Genomic DNA, 20,632 nt, shown 5'->3' with positions numbered 1-20,632 from the left:
CCCAAGGTTGTGTCCTCTCTCCGCTGCTCTTCTCTCTCTACACGAACGACTGCACCTCAGTGAACCCGACTGTCAAGCTCCTGAAGTTTGCAGATGACACCACTGTCATCGGCCTCATCAAGGACGGTGACGAGTCTGCATATCGACAGGAAGCGGAGCGGCTGGAGCTGTGGTGCGGGCGACACAACCTGGAGCTGAACACGCTCAAGACGGTAGAGATGATCGTGGACTTCAGGAGGCATCCTTCGCCACAGCTGCCCCTCACGTTGTCCAGCTGCCTTGTGTCAACCGTCGAGACCTTCAAGTTCCTGGGAATTACAATCTCTCAGGACCTGAAGTGGGCGAACAACATCAACTCCGTCCTCAAAAAGGCCCAGCAGAGGATGTACTTCCTGCGGCTTCTGAGAAAGCACGGCCTGCCGCCGGAGCTGCTGAGACAGTTCTACACAGCGGTCATCGAATCGGTCCTGTGTTCTTCCATCACAGTCTGGTTTGGTGCTGCTACAAAAAAGGACAAGCTCCGACTGCAACGGACAATCAAAACTGCTGAAAGGATTGTCGGTAACCCCCTACCCACCATTGAGGACTTGCACGCTGCCAGAACTAAGACAAGGGCGTGCAAAATCCTCTCGGACCGTCTGCACCCCGGTCACCGGCTCTTCCAGCTCCTTCCCTCAGGTAGGCGCTACCGATCAACGCTAACTAGAACTAGTAGACATTCCAACAGCTTCTTCCCTCTTGCGATCAACTTCTTAAACACCTAACCTATAATTCCATTACAACAAGCTGGCAATTTTTTGACTTGAGTTCGTTGTCACATTTCTGTGGGGCCAATTATTTATTACTTGTGCACTCACTGTAGTTGTCTCGCCATGCTGCACTATTTGCATATACTGGCCACTCATGCCAGAGTAGCATCTGCTCCATTTGCACACTGATTGAGGAGTATCTGTAACATTTGCACAACCGACATTGTCCCAGATGATCGCACTACTTGTCACTTTAAACCGCATACACTCCTTGAAGTCTCAGCGCCCTTTGCACAATGGTCATTGCACCGGACTATTGCAATATTAGTCGTTCGAACTGCTCTAAGTGGTAGAGGACTCTGCATCTTTTTGCACAATTGTTTTTTGTCAATGTCTTTATGTCCCCAAAGTGTTCTGTAAATTGACTGTTTGTTGTACTAGAGCGGCTCCAACTACCGGAGACAAATTCCTTGTGTGTTTTGGACATACTTGGCAAATAAAGATGATTCTGATTCTGATTCTGATTCTGACATTTACTTGCGCAACTGCAGATGGGGGTGGAGGGGATGTCAAAGTCTATTGGAACACTAGTCATTGTTAGACAGTGTGTTTAAGTAAGTTTCACTTTCAACGTAATCACAGTATGTAAGAATGGTACTTTATATCTTAAACTACTAAAAAAAAATTTTTGGGGGTGGGTTTGGATACGTGACTCTGGTGAGGAGGTTTTTGGGGTTTTCCCGCAATATTATTACGTAGGCAACAGGTGGTTACAGAGGTTAATTGTACCTTCTGCCATATAGTGGAAGAGCATTTCATTGTTATGCCTGTCACTATAGGTCGCTGGCATAGACACTGTAGATAAACAAAGATACAGTGAACCCTGCCACAAAAAGTGAAAATCTGTGACTAATTGACATCCACCCAAAAAGGTTTGTAATTACCGATAGATGCCAACGGTTGCCGGCAAAGCACTTTTTTTCTATAAGGCTTTTTCAAGGCTATATTGGCCTGACTAAATGATGCTTATCCGTTCACCTTTTTGATATTTGACACAGGGAGTTTTTCAGCCAATAACAGAGGAAAGGTTCCCCCAAAAAAATCCACAAATAGACGAATTGTGAATGGCAAACCGCGACATGCAGGGGTTCACTGTACATTAGTTGGTTTTTATTTTTATTTTTCGTGGGATACTTGATTTACACCAATGTGCCACTGCACAATGGTTGGGAATCACTGTAATAGCGGTAAAGCCGCTATTTGAAATGGATGGATGCATGGTAATATTAAAGCTGCAGTTTGTAGCTTCTGTCGCCCCCTAGGCTGGAATTCTGCATTACAAAAACAGAGCCACCGCTTTGAAATTACATAGGCTATGCCTTGTATCCACCGCCCCACCATGTGGTTGTAGAACGTTTTTATTCTGCTTTGAAGGATAGCCGTTAGGGAAAAAGATGGATTCTTCGGACAAGGTAATATTGTCTGGTTCTTTTCTGCTACAGAAACGCAACACAATATGTTTAGTTAGCTTTTTACAAACGGGAGACAAGGGACCGCACTCCACCCACTGCTGGGTTAAATGTGTCATTTCCGGTACATCATTTTCGGTGCGCCAGTATGGGAAGGTCGCCACTCGACACGAAATATACAATATTAAAAACTGAAAAATACAGCAAGATGTTGGAGGAGCTAGCAGGCAACATTGTGTTGTCTCATCTAGTAGTGGCTTGGGTGAAAATGACTTAACAAAAAAAAGCTACGCACTGCAACTTTAATAGTTGTTCCGTCAACTTACCAGCTTCCTCTTGAGCAGCGGCGTGCCCTCAGGAGTGGGCGGTTCTTCCGGCGTCGTCTCCCCAAAGTCTCCAAGTCCCCCAGGAGTGTTGAAACCAGGCAGACGTCCACCTTCCCGTTCCTCGCCATCCTCCTCTTCCTCCTCGCCTCCCACTGCATCCAAATCAGCTGCTCCATCAGCATCTTGAACCTCTCTCGCTCCCAGCTCGGGTGGCAGGTCGCCGTGAACTTCGTCCTGCGTAGGGTCAGGCATGCTGGCGAGGATCTCAGTCACTGTCATCTTCTTGGCGCCCTCCACTAGGCCTCCGCCGAAGAGCACTTTCCAAATGAGCATGAAGAAGCCCTTGCAGATGCTATAGACAAACATCAGGATGCCTATGAGGACCGAGTAGACGAACGTGGCCAGGCTGATCACCATCTCCTTCACCGTCATCTTCCGCAGTTTGCGGTAGCGCCGCCGCATATTACGGAAGGTGAACATGTTGAAGAAGTTCACCACGCTGGCGAGGAACTCCACAAAGGCTGAGGTGGACTCCGGAGCTACTGCTCCGCCATTGCCTTCCTCCCCTTCACCGGCATCACCTTCCTTGGCCGCCTCCTCCTCCTCTTCCTCGTCATCCTCCTCATCAGCGCCGTCTCCCTCAGGCTCTGAGATGGAGGCGGCGATGTTCATTTCAAAGATGGTGTCCTCGCAGAAGTTGACAAAGAGCTCCATCTTCTCGCTCTCGCCACCCTCGTTGACCACGTCGAAAATGAACTGCCGCTTAGACTCGCGCACTTGTGGCATTTCCCACTGGTTGCGGTTGGCCTCGCTGATCTCAAAGTAGATGCGCTCGATCTTGCGGCTGGCGCCCATGATCTCGATGCGGCCAAGGAAAGGGCGGAAGTAGTTGAGTACGCTCTCGGCCTGTTCCAGGAAGTTCTGCAGGCGCGTGTCGTGTGGCACGTGCTCCGATAGGTTGGTGAGAAGGACAGCGATGTTGAAACCAATGTCCTTGGCCGGCTCCTGGAAGCGATCGGCAAACTCTTCAAAGTTGATCATCTCGTTCTCATCGGCTTCGGAGCAGGACAGGAGGAACTGGATTTCCGAGGGGGAGTACTGCTTCTGACTGTCCATGGCTTTTGAGAACTCCTTTTTGGAGATGAGCCCACGGGGGTCGGAGACGTAGTCGCGGAAGGCATCGGACGCCACAATGTCCTTCAACTTGAGGAACATATCGAAGAACTTGAGGATCATCTCCACGTTGCTGGAGGACTCCACCAGCATGTCCACCATCTGCTTGGCGATGGTGCCATTTACAACGTTGCCTGGAAGGCAAAGGAAGGGGGCGGGAGTGATGGCAACATAGTTTTTAAGCAGAGGTGGCAAAACTCTTCCCACTCTTTTTAAGACAGAACAGTGGCGTATTACCTTCCAGGAGAGACAGAAGCATCACCACCATGTCCTTCTGCAGATCCAACAGCTCCTTCAACAGTCCGATTTGACTTGAGTCCTGAAGAGAAGCCAAAACACGGAGAAGAACGAGTAGTAGAGAGAAAATATTCCTTTGAGATTCTCCTTTTAGGAATACACCAGGTCCTTAGAGAGGGGTTCTTAATTCAAAAATCAGTATGAAAGGTACAGCATTGAAGGACACTACCTCACAGGGGGCTCTACTCCAAAAATGATCCTGGGTTTGCAGTTATTAGAAGGAAGAATACATATTCAAAACAGCAAAATGCACACATGGAAGTAAGTAGGACAAACAGACGGACAGGCACTTGGAATTCTGACACGTCCGCCTCTCCATTTTATCGTGAAACTGACCACAGCCTGAGAGCAAGGAAGGCTCACACAGCACATGGAAATAGAAAGTGAACTTCAGCACTTCCTGAAGATCTCCACCAAGTCATAAAACAAAGGAAAAGCAAAATATGTGGACAAACGTACTGGGAATCCTGGTCAGGACACCCATAGTCAGTGAAATGAAAGAACATCACTCTAATGGGAAGACCTTTGTAGTGTGTTTGTGGGCATTTTTGTCATGGGTTCCAGCTCATGGATCTTGCTTTCTGTGCGCTGTGGAACAGAAAGGGAACTTCCCCAAAACACTCCTACATGGTTGGACTCCAGAGGTGGGAGACCCAAGTTACATGACTTAACTTGAGTCAGACTTGAGTCGCCAATTTTAGGACTTGCTTGGCTAAAACATATGGAAGACTCGACTCCAATGGGTTGACTTTTGCTACAGTAACTTGGGACTTTGTGATGTCGTTGGAGGAATTAATTGAAAATGAGACTAAAAGTATATGTTCTGATTGTTAGTTTTACATGTCCCTGCTGAAAAGTCAAATAAGGGAAAGAAATTGATACATGTAAATGATGCAGAAGCAGTTAAAGTGTAACTGGCATGGAATGAAATGGAGTTGTATTGGAGATGTTTTAAATGGGATGGCATTGTTTGGGCTGGACAAAAGAGTCTTACGCCATTTTGTTGTCCTGGATCAGGATGCATCTATCAGGGATACAAAAAATGTTACCTATCAATTCATATTATTACAATACAATATCTGCCTCATTGTACTTCAATTACAGTCCTTAGAGGCTAAATACTGCACTGTACTAGTCAAAGTGCAAATGTGATGTAAAATAAATATTAATACTGTACATACTGTATTAATAATTTTTTCTGAACCTTTTGAGTAAAGCAAATACAATAGTTAAGCAACACATTTCACAGAACATCAATAACATTAGCTGGTTGTAGGAAGAGTTACACACACACCAGCGAAAGCAAGCACACAAACACTGGTCAGTTGAACACCAGCAGAGGCTTGGATAAGAATTATTATAGAATCGATAGTCCAAAAAATTTTAATAAAATACTGAATGATTAAGTTTATTATTTAAGATTGTTACTCAATTTGACTTCAATATCAAGATGATACCAATGCGGAAACCAAAGCATTAAATTCTTCACTAAATTACACTGAAAAGATCATCATCAATTATTGTGCATAAAGTACATATGGGGGTGTAGTAATATACATTTTAAAATTAACTTCTACAACAAATACTAAATATAAGCTACTGAAAAGGACAGTTATTTTAATCAAAACTTGATGTGTGTTTTTATGCATTTTACCAACATTTATTAAATTACAACGTCCCTGTAAGGGGCCACAACAAACTGGCAAAGAGCAAAAACGAGTAAAAACTAGTGATGAAAGGGTGGGGGGACAACAGGTAATTAAACAAGATTCTAATAATTCAAATATATACATACTTTAATAATTAGTCATCTCATAAATAGTAATAATGCTGTGTACATTTTTGTGCAATGTGAGAGTATTTTCTTTCATAGATGATTAATAAGTCTCCCTGATTGCAGCACAAAGACAAATACAATGAAAAAAACCTGCCCCGCAATGTTTATAATTGATTATCTTAATAGTTTACGCCACAGACTATGATCCTGAAACCCTTAAAAATAATTTTAAACTCATATTGCAACATTAGCCTTCAAAAGTAATATCTTACAGGTGATTTGATTTCAGCGTAACAAGAAAATAAACATGCGGTGAAGAGGCTCTGTAAACTCAGCGAACTACCCAGGCCGAGCTGCATCACTTCAATATACTTCATTGACACAGGTTACTACTTTCTTATTATACAGGGCTTGAACGCCATCTTGTTAAATCTTAGCGAGTTAGCGAAAGAGCACGACAATTTACCAGAAAGCCACTAAAAGGTGACTTTCAATAATGGAGGATGGGTTAAAAAGGGTTTTCATTGTGAATAAGTGAATTAGCAAATAGTGAACCACAAATAGGTGGGAGATTACTGTAGATCAGATATGTCCTACCTGAGCCAGCTTCATCATCATGTGAGCGAATACGTGCAGGAAGCCTACCACAGCGTCCCACAGCCTGCTGTGAGCCAAAGACTGCTGGTTGCCCGTACACGGACCCTGATGGACAAGACAGGTTTGAACTTTGAATTTTGACCTCCTGTAACCAGAGGTGGTAAAAGTACTCATACTCTATACTTAAGTAGACATATACATACTTGAAAAAAAAAGACATTGGTAAAAGTAGAAGTACTGATTCAACTCTGGTATAGTAAAAATGAATAAAGTAAAATTTTATTTATATATACCTATTTTGATCATTTAATAACAATGGAAGAAAACTGCACATGAAATACCTTCCCTCTTTGATTAATTTACATAGCGCTCGTAGCGAGAAGAAGAAGAAGAAAAAGAAAGAAAATCACGTTACATGTCGCATGTCGGTTGTTAGTGGATCGGCAAATTGGTGCGGTATTTAAGTCCAGCTTTCTTTGCCTCAGTCAGCTGGCACAGGTGAATTAATTATTTTCTTACATGGCAGCACTTTTAAACATTCTCAGATAGATTAGAATAATGCACTTTGGAGTCAGCCAATCCTCCCTCAAACGTCTCCAGTTGCCTGCTCCAGTGTGTTCCACTAACGTGTATGTGTTCACTGTGAAGGGTTAAATGCAGAGACCAAGTTTCGTGTGCATGCATGCATGTTCATGACAATAAAAGATGATTCGTCTTCTTCTTCTACTAAGACTACAACGGACAATCAAAACTGCTGAAAGAATTGTCGGTACCCCCCTACCCACCCTTGAGAACTTGCCCGTTGCCAGAACTAAGACAAGAGCATGCAAAATCCTCTTGGACCCTCCACATCCTGGTCACCACCTCTTCCAGCTCCTTCCCTCAGGTAAGCGCTATCGAACAATGCAAACTAAAACTAGCAGACATTCCAACAGCTTCTTCCTTCTTGCCATTAACATCTTAAACAGTTCACTTACAATTCCATTGTAACATGCTGCCAATTTTGACTTGAGATTGTTGTCACATCTCTGTCGGGCCAATTATACGTGTACTCGTGTACTTCGTGTACTCACTGTAGTTGTCTCGCCACTCTGCACTATTTGCATATGTGTTGTTGACCAATGCTGGCTGCTCATGTGTTTGAGAAGTATCTGCGCCCTTTGCACAATGGTCACTGTACCAGATTGTCACTCTATTACACATTTCAAACTGCTCTAAATTGCTAAAGCACTCTGCATCATTTGTGGAATTGTCAAAAAAAATTTAATGTGTCAGAATTACCCCATTACTGGTAATCTTTCATTGCTCAGTGACTCGCTGTACTGTGTTTTTATGTCTCAAAAGTATGTTCTGTCAAATGGCTGGCTGTTGTCGTACTAGAGCGGCTCCAACTACCGGAGACAAATTCCTTGTGTGCTTTTGACATAGTTGGCAAATAAAGATGATTCTGATTCTGAATTCTGATTCTGAGTACAGTAACAAAGTATTTCTACTTCCAACCACTGATCACCTGTCACAAGACGGCGGTCCAAATCTTTTCCCGTATCCTACCTGGATGTACTCAGTCAAGCTGTTGAAGACCTGCTTGGCCACCGTCATGGCTTTGGAGAAGTTCCTCTTACCGGGCTCATCAATGATGTCCTTGCCCGAGTAGTACCAGTAGAAGTCACTTATGGACTCCTGCATGACACCAATCATCAGTACTTTGTTCACAACACTAAGGAAACTCAGGACATGCCCACATAAATGAGGATATTTGGCCTTTTCACTCATATTTAAAAACTGTGACTTTTGTTGACAGAACTGGGAACCACATGGGGAAAATAATGACTCATAAAACAAGAAAAAAGTAATAACATAAGGAATATGCTATTTAATGTAAGCAAAATGATCTGCCAATATAAGTATATATATATATATATATATATATTGTGCTGAGCGCCCCCTACCTCTACCACTGTTTTTTTTCCCGTTATTTTTTTTTTTAAGAACATTTTTATTTATTTAGTTGTGCATGCATGTCACCCACATTTTTACTAGACTGCACTTAAAAGTGTCCTCTTGCGGGTGGGGTGGGCTTGTGGGCTCGGGAAAAAAAAGTAGGTAAAATGCAACTATGGAAGTACTGTTTCAGTGCACTGTTGTGTTGTTGCCTGTTAATTAAAATAAAACTGAGGTTTTTGGAAAAGTTAATCACAGGAGCTCACCTGTAGTCGTAACAGGTAGTCCACCGTGCAGATGATGACGTTGATGGTAGTGGTGCTCCCTGTCTGGGTCCTCAAGTAGTTCTGGAAATCTAGTAGATGACAGGAGATCCACACCTTGAGTCACTTTGGCTAGATTTAGACTCCATGGCTCAAGTGGAACATTTAAGATTTTTTTTGCTCTCTTATGACACAGGTGCTCTATGCGTCACGGCAGCATAAACAGAAAAAAGTTGCTTGGAATCAGGCCTCTTCGAAACGAGGATAACCATCTGATGTAGATTTTCTGCCATCTAGTGAAAGAGCATGTAATTGTTCTACCTGTCATTATACGCCATTAGCATAGATGAATGACTAACGATATTTGTAGTAAATACTCGTAATTATTGAACCAATGAATTGAAACTGGATCATTTCCGGCACAGTGGATGGGAATCACCGCATTAGAGGTGTGTCTATCACTAAATAAGCTGAATATTTGCCGATAATGCCCAGTGGAGTAATTGTGGAGGTTACCTTCATCCAAACGTTGAAACAATGGGGACCAACTAAATGATATCAAATGTTAAATACTCGTATCATTTAATTATTATTGTTTACTTGTGTTGCCACTGCCCGGCGTTGATGCTTGTGGAGTTATTTACATGCAGTCAGGGCATGTGTCAGGTTGTTTTCATGTGTTCCGTCAGTGTGAATGCACATACACTATACTACCAAAAGTATTCGCTCACCTGCCTTGACACAGATATGACTTTCAGTGACATTACATCCTCTTCAATTGTAACATCCTAAAATCCTACCTCTTCTGGAAGGCATTCCACAAGGTTTAGGATTGTGTTTATGGGAATTTATGACCATTTTTCCAGAAGCGCATTTGTGAGGTCACACACTGATGTTGGATTATTTGATTTTTTTTAACTATACTATTTTCATGTAGGCGCCACGGTGGACGACTGGTTAGCACATCCGCCTCACAGTTCTGAGGACCGCCTGTGTGGAGTTTGCCTATTCTTCCCGTGCCTGGATGGGTTTTCTCCAGGTACTCCGGTTTCCTCCCACATCCCAAAAACATGGAGAGTAGGTTAATTGAAGACTCTAAATTGCCCGTGGGTGTGAATGTGAATGGGAGTGTGAATGGTTGTTTGTTTATATGTGCCCTGCGATTGGCTGGCGACCAGTTCTGGGTGTACCCCGCCTTTCGCCCAAAGATAGCTGGGATAGGCTCCAGCACGCCCGCGACCTTCGTCAGGATAAGCGGAATGGAAGATGAATGAATATTTTCATGTATGTTTGTGTATGTGTCACTTCAAATATGCATAGAAATAGAAAGTTAAAAAAATCAGATAAAGTAGAGAATTATATAGGAACTGGGAACTTGGACCTGGAGTCTAAATCCATCCTTTGGACAAAACGTTGACTTACCGTTATTGTGGCCCTCGCACAGAAGCTGCAGGAAGCGGAAGAGGTCGCAGGTGAATTCATCGTCTGCCATCACTTTCTCATCTATATGGACAAATTGGATGCATATTAATCTATCACGTTGGGCAAGTGATGAAGTGGTTCCTGTTATTTGGCTACTTAGTAAATTTTCAATTATTATTATTATTTTCAATCACTTTTTAAGCATTTGTTTTGGACTTATTCTCTTGGACTTGAGAAAAGAATCAGTTTGTGGACACATGACTGGAGACACACTGCATTCCATTGTACATGCAACATGAAAAACAACATTTGAGGAAAAATTATATCCTCATGTTGAGGGCACGCTGACATGCAGACAGATCTACTCAACTCTCTGTCGAAAACCACTGTGAAAACTATCTCTAAGGTGCAGAAGCGGTACCTTACAGTTGACTTCAGCACTTTTGGACTTCACACGTATTACAACAAGTCAGTTACATTTACGGAGGGGCTGGCAAACAAAACATGCTCTGATTGAGACACTAACTCTGGACAAACCTAATTCAGACATTTGAGACGGGCACAATATGCTGTCAAAGATCTGTCTAAATAGGAAAGAAGTACAGTAATGGCTGACAAGGATATATGGTGAAGTGTTACATTTCGACTGAGAGACAAGCTTTGCATGTCGGGGAGGAGCTAAGTGTAGCCAAGGTTGTTTAGTGGAGAGTCTTCGCTGCATGTACATTTGCACTTACGCTGCATTTAAAAAAAAGTCTAATAATCTAAGGCATATTTGTAAGGCAAATATTGGAAGATGTGTTTGAAAGGATATTGGTTTGGGATCATAGTTTGTGTTTCAAGTTTCTAGTTTCAATAGAGGCTATTTCGTTTTGAATGTCATTAAATTTGTTCAAGTGCACAATAGACAAGCAGTTCATTTTGCATTTTGTTTCCCGACTTAGCCAATGTAAACCGAAACCCGACCTTCAAATCAAGGTATGCACTGAGCTGTGTTTTTGGCCCCGATGTGGCCAGTGATGAAAAGGTTGACACCTCTGCGCTAACTGTAAGGCCAATTAGAAGCCTGAGGAAAGTCACTTCTGGAAAAGGCACCATAAAAACAACAGGCAGTAAATCCACAGTAACGAAGGTGGGATAAAATCAACCAAATATCTCAACAAATACACTAAAAAATGGCTTCTACAAGGGGACAACTGTGGCTATTATGATGTCATATTAAAGCTGAAACAAGCCGATAAAATTTAGCATTGTCCCCCTTCCTGAGTTAAGTTTTTTAATTCTGATTTATTTTTTAAAATTTACCATACTTAAAACTTACAAATAAGCAAAAACACAAAAAAATAAGCTTTATATTGAAAAACATTTGTGTGGCTATGGTCTGAGTTGCAGTAGCTCTGCAATCAAACACTCAGTCACTTCACAAGGAAACAGCCAAATGACAATGGTAAGAATTATGACAATGATGATGATGATAATAAAGCAGAGCTAGACAGCCTTTCAAAAAGTTTAGTTCTACTCGGCCCTTGAGCGAGAAATGAGAAGTGGATTAATTTTTCACGGCAAGGTGGCTAGCGGCTAAGCGATGTCCATTTACCACGTTCGAGCTTCTTATCTGACAGCAGAGACGTGTGAGGGAGGAGAGAAAAGACGAGATATGCAGTGAGTGCACACATCTCGGTGCAGTCAGTGGATGAAGAACACTCATTGATACAATAACAGTTTCCCATCACAACACACACATACTCTCTCACACACACAGTCAGACACACACAAATGCACACAGTACAGTACAGTAGTGGTAAAGTATATAGTGTAACGATGCAATGGTTCTCAAATTGGGATCCAGGGAGCTACAAGCCGTAGTTTGGAGTGTCATATCCTGTTTTGTTTTGCCCTCTGCTGGTTGTTTTTTCCTTGTGTTGTTGTATTGGCGGTGATTGGTGGGCTTAGTCCCCTGTAGGGTTGGGCATCATTTGCATTTCCGGTTCCTCATTTCGATTCCAGTTCCAAATGATTCTCGATTCCGATTCTTTTAGGGAGCTGTGTCAGAAATGTTTGAATGGTTTAAATAAGGAGTGTCCAAATTATGAACATCCATTTTCTTAGCAGCCCGCAGCATAGACTAAAATGAACATTTGATTCAGGGTTCTTTATAACCAGTATCAATATCAAACCTATGAACGAAAAGGCAATGTGTGTGTGACTAACCCAATTGACTTAATATTCATTCATAAATGTTTCAGCTAAAATTTCAATATAACATTGTTAAAATACTTATTTGTGAGTGTTTTATCACATCAAATGGTTTATATGTGCGAGTTTTAACTTGACTTCCTGTTTTTAGCATGTTATTTTGAAAGGTACCCACAGGAACTCACCATTTTAGCATGAAAGGTAACTTCACACGACACCGGTAAAAACGAAAGTAAAACAAGATGGCATGAAAAAGTAATGAATGGAACCAAATGCTCTGTAAAATATTGAATCCTTTACCTACTCACCGATGACAAGGTTAGTGTTTGTGATACTGTGAGATGTTTATGTGAATTCATTGTGATGTAAAGTTGCTAGTTTGAACTTTGCTGAAGTTTTAGCTCAATGTTAAATTTGTTTCTATTTCTACCTTCTTTCCAGTATGGTAAAATAATAATTTATTCTGTCATCAGCTCTTACGTTGGTTTGAAGACTAAAATAAACGCTAAAAACCATCAGTTCAATAGTGCAGCCCACCGTTTAACATGTTAGCTGCCTCTATGTTGGCATAGACATTTTTATTATTTCACCCTCACCCAATTGACTTCACGGAAGTTCCGCACAGTGTAGGCTGAGGCTCAGAGCGGGAGGGAGCACGTCAGACTTCTACACACCGAAAAAGCCTCGTTTGCACAATGCCATCTTATTCCAAGTGTTGCACTGAGCCGACTGGTCATTTATTTTAACAAAGTTAAGAAAGACTTTTGTTCGCCACCGTGTTGCACAACAACATCTCTTCTTCGTTGGCTTACACCACTTTCTTCTTCGTTGTCAGCGGACTGTAGACATCGAAATTGGGAACCAAAAACGGGAACGTTAGTCCTGGTTCCAAGCGGTTCTCGATTCTCGATGCCCAACTCTAGTCCCATGTGACGCCAATTGCCAGCCATCATCATCAGTTGAGTATTTAGATGCAGGGGAGGCAGGAGGAGGTTGCAGAGTTATTGTTCATTGCTAGTCGCCATCGTCAGTTGTTTTGTTTCTTTCTTTCTTTGTTACTATCTTGTGCAGTCTAGTGTTTCTTGTCATTCTGCCAGTACTAGTGCCAAGTACTACTGTGTTTTCTGTTATCGTTTTCTTACTCAGCCTTGTGTATACTTTTGAGTTTTAGTTTTTCCTCTTGTACTGCAACATCCTCCTGTGGCACTCCATCCACCTGTTTTAGTTTGTTCTTCATTAATTTTGTCTTTTGTCACAGCGCTTTTTGTTGTTTTCATTCCCATCTTTTGTTTAAAAAAATCTGTTACACCTGCTCAGTTTGTGGTGTTTGCTTTGGGGTTCAACTCATTGCGTGTTTATGCAATGAGTTGCCATGACATGGGGATCCCCAAAATAATTTGCAGTAAAATTATATTATATCACTTATATCACTCAGAAACAGAATCCTCTTTATTTGCCAAGTATGTCAAAAACAGACAAGGAATTTGTCTCCGGTAGTTGGAGCCGCTCTAATACAACAACAGACAGCCATTTTGACAATAAATACTTTTGAGACATAAAAATATCTGCAAACCTCAGGAGTTTGACAGCCGGGTGCGTTGAGGTGCAGTCGTTCATGTAGAGAGAAGAGCAGCGGAGAGAGGACTCATCCTTGGGGCGACCCAGTGCTGATGATGCATCCGGATGTAGTGGTGTCCCCCAGCCTCACCTGCTATGTCCTGCCCGTCAGGAAGCTGTAAATCCATTGGTAGATGGCAGGCGAGATGCTGAGCTGAGGAAGCTTGGAGGAGAGGGGTTCGGGGATGATGGTGTTGATCGTAGAGCTGAACACGAACAAGATCCTTGCATAGGTTCCCGCACCCTCCAGGTGTTCTAGGATGAAGTGCAGTACCAAGTTGAAGGCGTCATCCACAGACCAGTTTGTTCGGTAGGAAAACTGCAGGGGGTCCAGCAGGGGTCCTGTGACGCTCTTGAGGTGGTCCAGCACGATACAGTCAAAGGATTTCATGACCACTGATGTCAGGGTGACAAGGCTGTAGTCATTCAGACCCGATATTGCAGGTTTCTTGGAGACTCTGTTGATTGTGGAGTGTTTGAAACAGGATGGTACTTCACACAGTTCTAGAGATCGATTGAAGACATGTGTGAAGACTGGAGCGAGCTGGTCCACGCTGACTTTGAGGCAGGAGGGGGACACAAGCTCTGGCCCCGCCACTTTGTTAATTTTTTGTCGTTTGAAGATGGCCCTCACATCCTGTTCATGAATGGTCAGCGCAGAACTCAGAGAGGAGCGATGATGGTTGGTGGTACATCTAGGTGGATGTGGAGTGTGAAAATGCAATTTTCAAATCTGCAGTAGAAGGTGTTTAAGTCGTCAGCTAGTGCTCTTTTGTTCTCTGCTTGGGGGGATGGTCGCTTGCAGTTGGTTAGCGATTTTGATCCTAGCCATATTCATTTAGAGACGTTGGCAGTAAACTGCTTTTCCAGCTTTTCTGCATAATTTCTCTTTGCGATGTTAATTTCTTTTGTCATCTGATTTCTTGCGCGATTGTACTGGGCTCGCTCCCCACTTCAATGGGGACCAACGTGACAATAATAATTTAAAAAAACAACAACAAAAGAAATCTATTACTCCTCCTGACTTTAGCTTGGGGCAAAATAAAAGTTCTGATATGATTGTGATGTATTATAATATAAATCTGACATCCCGACATTAATAAAGTTTTGTTTTTGTGGGGTTTTTTTTGTATTTGTTTTTAGAACAAAAAGTGTCTCTTGTTTTTTTTTTTAGAACAAAAGATATATTTTCAAGAGTACAGTCCTATTTTTATTTACTTATTTATTTTGAGAATAAAAGTGGCTCTTCAAGACATAAAGGCATAATATTAAAGGACTAAAGTTGTGGTTTTTAGATTCACTTGGGGAAATATGACTGAAATCTTGTTAAACTTGGACTTTCGTATCACATTCCAACTTCATCTTGGAAAAATATGACTATTCTCATAACATTATAACATTAACTACTAGCTATAACATTAACACTATTTTTCTCTAAAACATATGAATTTGTTATTGGAACATTACGATTTTCTTTCTCGAAAATGGGCAAATTTTGTGAAATTAGAATGAAGATTACAATGGGATCCCTGGAGAATGGTTTGAGAACCCTTGCAATAAAGTATGACCAGGGTGTGTGTCAATGTCTGATTTATGTTTTGTGTGACATTGTCATGTATGTGTGTGTGTATGCGTGGGTGGGTGTGTGTATTGTACTCACTGGTGCCCTCTTCTGACACCATTCCAAGTCCTTCAGCCTTGTTTTGTCTCTCGAAAGCATTCAAGTCCAAAACGCTGGTCACAAATCACACATGGTTAATTGGATGACAAACACATTTAAACACACCATCTATCATGTGCACTATTTCCGCAAATAGTACTCGTCTGCAGATGGGGCTAAGCAACTCTTATTGGGAGTCTGGAACGCTAATCACTGTTAAAGACACTCGCCACTTAAGATCATATTTAATGCTGCACATGGAACTCGCTTACAAGCTGGTTCTAGAGACTATATGCCTTTGAAAGTGCTGCTGAACTCAAACGGGTTCATTTTTCTACTGATTGACTAATTAGGGCACAGGTTGTATGAAAGGGACAGATAATTTTTGAGGAAATCGGAAATATTTTGTTTCCACGTCAATGTCACATTCCTGAAGTTGCAGCTTGTTAACTTGACCTCTGAAAATATACATATAAATGTCCCCACCAAAAGAATTGGAACAGCAAGGTCAATTCCTTTGTTCTTGTTGTACACTGCGAACATTTGGGTTTCCGATCAAAAGTAGACTTTACACCGTCCTGATCGGCTTGATCGGTATCGGCCGAGAATTAGCATTTTATGCTGATCGGCTTTAATGTCATAATCAAAATCAGAATCATCTTTATTTGCCAAGTAAGTCAAAATTCGCTGAGCCAATCAGTGACGTCATTTAGCGGCTCCGCACAAGACATTGACTCCGCGTTGCCATCGTGTACAGTATATTTGAATCCAAAAGCTAGTTTATTTTTAGCCTTGTCCCGTTTCTTTTGACGTAGTACTGTAAATATCTGACCGCCAATAAAGTTAGTTAAAAAAAAAAACATATATATATATATATATATATATATATATATATATATATGTATACAACCCCAATTCCAATGAAGTTGGGACGTTGTGTTAAACATAAATAAAAACAGAATACAATGATTTGCAAATCATGTTCAACCTATATTTAATTGAATAAGCTACAAAGACAAGATATTTAATGTTCAAACTAATAAACTTTATTAAATTTTATGGCTGCAACACGTTCCAAAAAAGCTGGGACTTGTGGCAAAAAAGACTGAGAAAGGAATGCTCATCAAACACCTGTTTGGAACATCCCACAGGTGAACAGGCTAATTGGGAACAGGTGGGTGCCATGATTGGGTATAAAAGGAGTTTCCCTGATTTTCTCAGTCATTCACAAGCAAAGATGGGGCGAGGTTCACCTCTTTGTGAACAAGTGCGTGAGAAAATAGTCGAACAGTTTAAGGACAATGTTCCTCAACGTACAATTGCAAGGAATTTAGGGATTTCATAATCTACGCTCCATAATATCATCAAAAGGTTCAGAGAATACACTCCAAAGACAATCTATTTAATGCTCAAACTGATCAACTTCTTGTTTTGAGCAAATAATCATTAATGTAGAAACGCCGCCGGCTTCTCTGGGCCCGAGCTCATCTAAGATGGACTGATACAAAGTGAAAAAGTGTTCTGTGGTCCGATGAGTCCACATTTCAAATTGTTTTTGGAAATTGTGGACGTCGTGTCCTCCGGGCCAAAGAGGAAAAGAACCATCCGGACTGTTATGGACGCGAAGTTCAAAAGCAAGCATCTGTGATGGTATGGGGCTGTGTTAGTGCCAATGGCATGGGTAACTTACACATCTGTGAAGGCACCATTAATGCTGAAAGGTACATGCAGGTTTTGGAGAAACATATGCTGCCATCCAATCAACATCTTTTTCATGGAGGCCCCTGTATTCAGCAAGACAATGCCAAACCACATTATGCAGCGTGGCTTCGTAGTAAAAGAGTGCGGGTACTAGACTGGCCTGCCTGCAGTCCACACTTCTCCCAAAAACTGTATGGCGCATTATGAAGCGTAAATTATGACAACGGAGACCCCGGACTGTTGAACAGCTGAAGCTGTACATCAACCAAGAATGGGAAAGAATTCCACCTACAAAGCTTCAACAATTAGTGTCCTCTGTTCCCAAACGTTAATTGAATGTTGTTAAAAGAAAAGGTGATGTAACACAGTGGTAAACATGACCCTGTCCCAGCTTTTTTGGAACGTGTTGCAGCCATTTTATTATTTGCTAAAAACAATCAAGTTTATCAGTTTGAACATTAAAGATCTTGTCTTTGTAGTGTATTTAATAAAATATAGGTTGAACATGATTTGCAAATCATTGTATTCTGTTTTTATTTATGTTTAACACAAAGTCCCAAATTCATTGGAAATGGGGTTTTATATATATATCATATGAAATAGGCAGTTTTCTCCGGGCACTCCGGTTTCCTCCCACATCCCAAAAATATGCATGAATTGGAGACTCTAAATTTCCCATAGGTGTGAATGTGAGTGCGAATGGTTGTTTGTTTGTATGTGCCCTGCGATTGGCTGGCAACGAGTTCAGGGTGTACCCCGCCTCCTGCCCGATGATAGCTGGGATAGGCTCCAGCACGCCCGCGACCCTAGTGAGGAGAAGTGGCTCAGAAAATGGATGGATGGATGAAATAGGTATTTAACACATCACTATTTTTCTCACTATATATACTTCCAAAGGTGCTATTGACCTGAAAATTTCACCAGATGTTGGGAACAACCCAAGTAATCCATACATACAAAGAAAGTAGAACAAATAAGATCACAAATTAAGTTGTGTGTAAAATTGTGAAATGAGAAAGGGAAAACGTATTGACCACATGAAGAAAGGGAGGTGCAAAAAGGCATGGAAAGCTAAGACAACACCTAAAATCTATCAATGATCAAGCAGCAATCCTGCCCCTTGTCAGTGCAAATGAATGACAGCTGGTTCAGTCCTAATTGATGGAGATGTGGTTACGCACATCTCATGATGGGTAAGAGTAGAGATTTGTCTCAAGACCGAATGAGAAACTAAAACTAATAGTTGCAAAACATAACGATGGCATTGGTTACAGGCACATATCTAAGCTTCTGACCATTCCAGTGAGCACAGTTGGGGCCACCATACATATGTGGAAAGCCAATCATACCACCATAAATTTGATCATATAAATATATCACTCTTTCAATCAAGTGCTCCTCGCAAGATTTCTGACAAAGGAGTGCAAAGAATAATCAGAAGAGTTGACCAAGAGCCATGGACGACCTGTGGAGAGCTTCAAAAAGACCTGGAATTAGCAGGTACTCTTGTCACAAGGAAAACAGTGCGTAATGTACTCTACCGCCATGGCCGGTATGCACGCTCATCACACAAGAACCCACTGGTGAAAAAAAGCATGTCAAAGCTCATTTAAAGTCTGCTGAAAAACAATACTGGGAGAATATAGTCTGGTCGGATGAGAGCAAATTTGAACTGTTTAGATGCCATAATGCAGACCACTTCTGGAGCAGAAATGGAACTGCACATCACCCTAAAAACACCACACCAACAGTGAAGTTTGGAGGTGGGAACATGATGTTGTGGGGCTGCTCTGCAGCAAATGGTACTGGTAAACTTCACATTATTGAAGGAAGGATGAATGGGCAAATGTACCGAGACATTCTTGAAAAAATCTGCTGCCATCTAGGAGGATGATGGAAATGAAACGAGGGTGGATATTTCAGCAGGATAATGATCCAAAACATACTGCCAAGGAAACTCTCAACTGGTTTCAAAGAAAAAATAAAAACTAAAGCTGCTGCCAAGCCATTCACCTGACTTGAATCCAATCAAAGATTTATGGAAAGAACTGAAACTCAAGGTCCATAAAAGAAGCCCACGGAACCTTCAAGATTTGAAGACTGCTTGTGTGGAGGAATGGGCCAAAATCACACCAGCGCAATGCATGCGACTAGTTTCTCCATACAGGAGGCGTATTGAAGCTGTCATTGCAAACAAAGGCTTTTATACTTAGTATTAAATAAATACCAGTTGGTATGTTCAATACTTTTTCCCTGTGTCATTTCACATTATTACACATAATTTAATTTATGAATTTATTTGTTCTACTTTCTTTGTATATATGGATTACTTGGGTTGTTCCCAACATCTGGTGAAATTTTCATGTCAGTAGTACCTATAGTATAGTTAGCACATCTGCCTCACAGTTCTGAGGACCAGAGTTCAAATCCCAGCCACGCCTGTGTGGAGTTTGCATGTTCTCCCCGTGCCTGCGTGGGTTTTCTCCGGGTACTCTGGCTTCCTCCCACATCCCAAAAACATGCATGGTAGGTTAATTGAAGACTCTAAATTGCCCGTAGGTGTGAATGTGAGTGTGAATGGTTGTTGGTTTATGTGTGCCCTGCGATTGGCTGGCAACCAGTTCAGGGTGTACCCCGCCTCCTGCCGGATGATGGCTGGGATAGCTTCCAGCAATCCCGCGACCCTTGTGAGGATAAGCGGCTCAGAAAATGGATGGATGGATTAGCAAAGTAACATCAAAGTGACACTGTGTTAGAGACCTGCATGTTTGCATCAGAGCTTGAACGCTCAGGAAGAATCCGACATCCTTTTTGTCCTTCAGGTAGTCCAACATTCTCTACAAACAGACAAAAAGTAAAAACAATACAATATGTAGCTGTTGTTATGTATGTTTATTTAAATAAATTGAATCACAATGCTTCAATAAATTGTTGTGAAATCTAAACAATATAAATAAAAATATGCCCACAAGTTAGTGGCTGTGAGTGATACATTTATATGAAGGACCTAAGAGCAGTGAATTCCAACTACTGTGTGCCACAGGAAAATGATAACATTTCACTAAAATGACCTGGTCGGGTTTTTATGCTGAATTGTTAACAGTTTATACATCAAATGGTACAAACTTTGCTAATTGTAAATTGAATAGTAGACATTGATAAAAGTAAGTACCTGTAAATTGAATGTTACGTTGTCATTGTTCAAAATTCAGGGAATGAAACTCCAAATATTTGAACCTCTAAAGCGAAAATACCTGTACAGGTAAACAAAAACGTGGCCATTGTTCAAAAAGTTGACCTGATTGAGTAAAATCACAGTGGTCACAATCTTCCATTTTTTTAATGAAATTTGATACTCTAACATTTAACAATACAGAACCAAAGTGATTGAAATTAAAATAATACAAACTAAGAATATACAGAAGAAAGTTCTTATCCATTTTT

The 20,632-nt window shown here is 41.5% G+C and overlaps 1 protein-coding gene across 1 annotated transcript in view; it reads right to left on the bottom strand.

Annotated features, from left to right (window-relative positions):
• Positions 1 to 20,632, bottom strand: part of ryr1b (ryanodine receptor 1b (skeletal)) — a 146,419-nt gene that overhangs the window by 16,613 nt on the left and 109,174 nt on the right. Inside the window, exons 83-92 of the mRNA XM_061682639.1 lie at positions 19,949 to 20,025; positions 15,488 to 15,561; positions 10,015 to 10,095; positions 8,596 to 8,684; positions 7,940 to 8,068; positions 6,389 to 6,493; positions 5,009 to 5,038; positions 4,184 to 4,213; positions 3,955 to 4,036; positions 2,545 to 3,851 (exon numbers count right to left, since the gene is read on the bottom strand). Of these exons, the coding sequence (XP_061538623.1) occupies positions 2,545 to 3,851; positions 3,955 to 4,036; positions 4,184 to 4,213; positions 5,009 to 5,038; positions 6,389 to 6,493; positions 7,940 to 8,068; positions 8,596 to 8,684; positions 10,015 to 10,095; positions 15,488 to 15,561; positions 19,949 to 20,025 (2,004 nt within the window). The remainder of the gene's footprint in view (positions 1 to 2,544; positions 3,852 to 3,954; positions 4,037 to 4,183; positions 4,214 to 5,008; positions 5,039 to 6,388; positions 6,494 to 7,939; positions 8,069 to 8,595; positions 8,685 to 10,014; positions 10,096 to 15,487; positions 15,562 to 19,948; positions 20,026 to 20,632) is intronic.

This window comes from Phycodurus eques, chromosome 7 (genome assembly GCF_024500275.1).
Source record: "Phycodurus eques isolate BA_2022a chromosome 7, UOR_Pequ_1.1, whole genome shotgun sequence".
NCBI lineage: Eukaryota > Metazoa > Chordata > Actinopteri > Syngnathiformes > Syngnathidae > Phycodurus > Phycodurus eques.
Note: the sequence above shows the minus strand (reverse complement) of the source record. Positions and strands in the feature narration are given on the sequence as shown.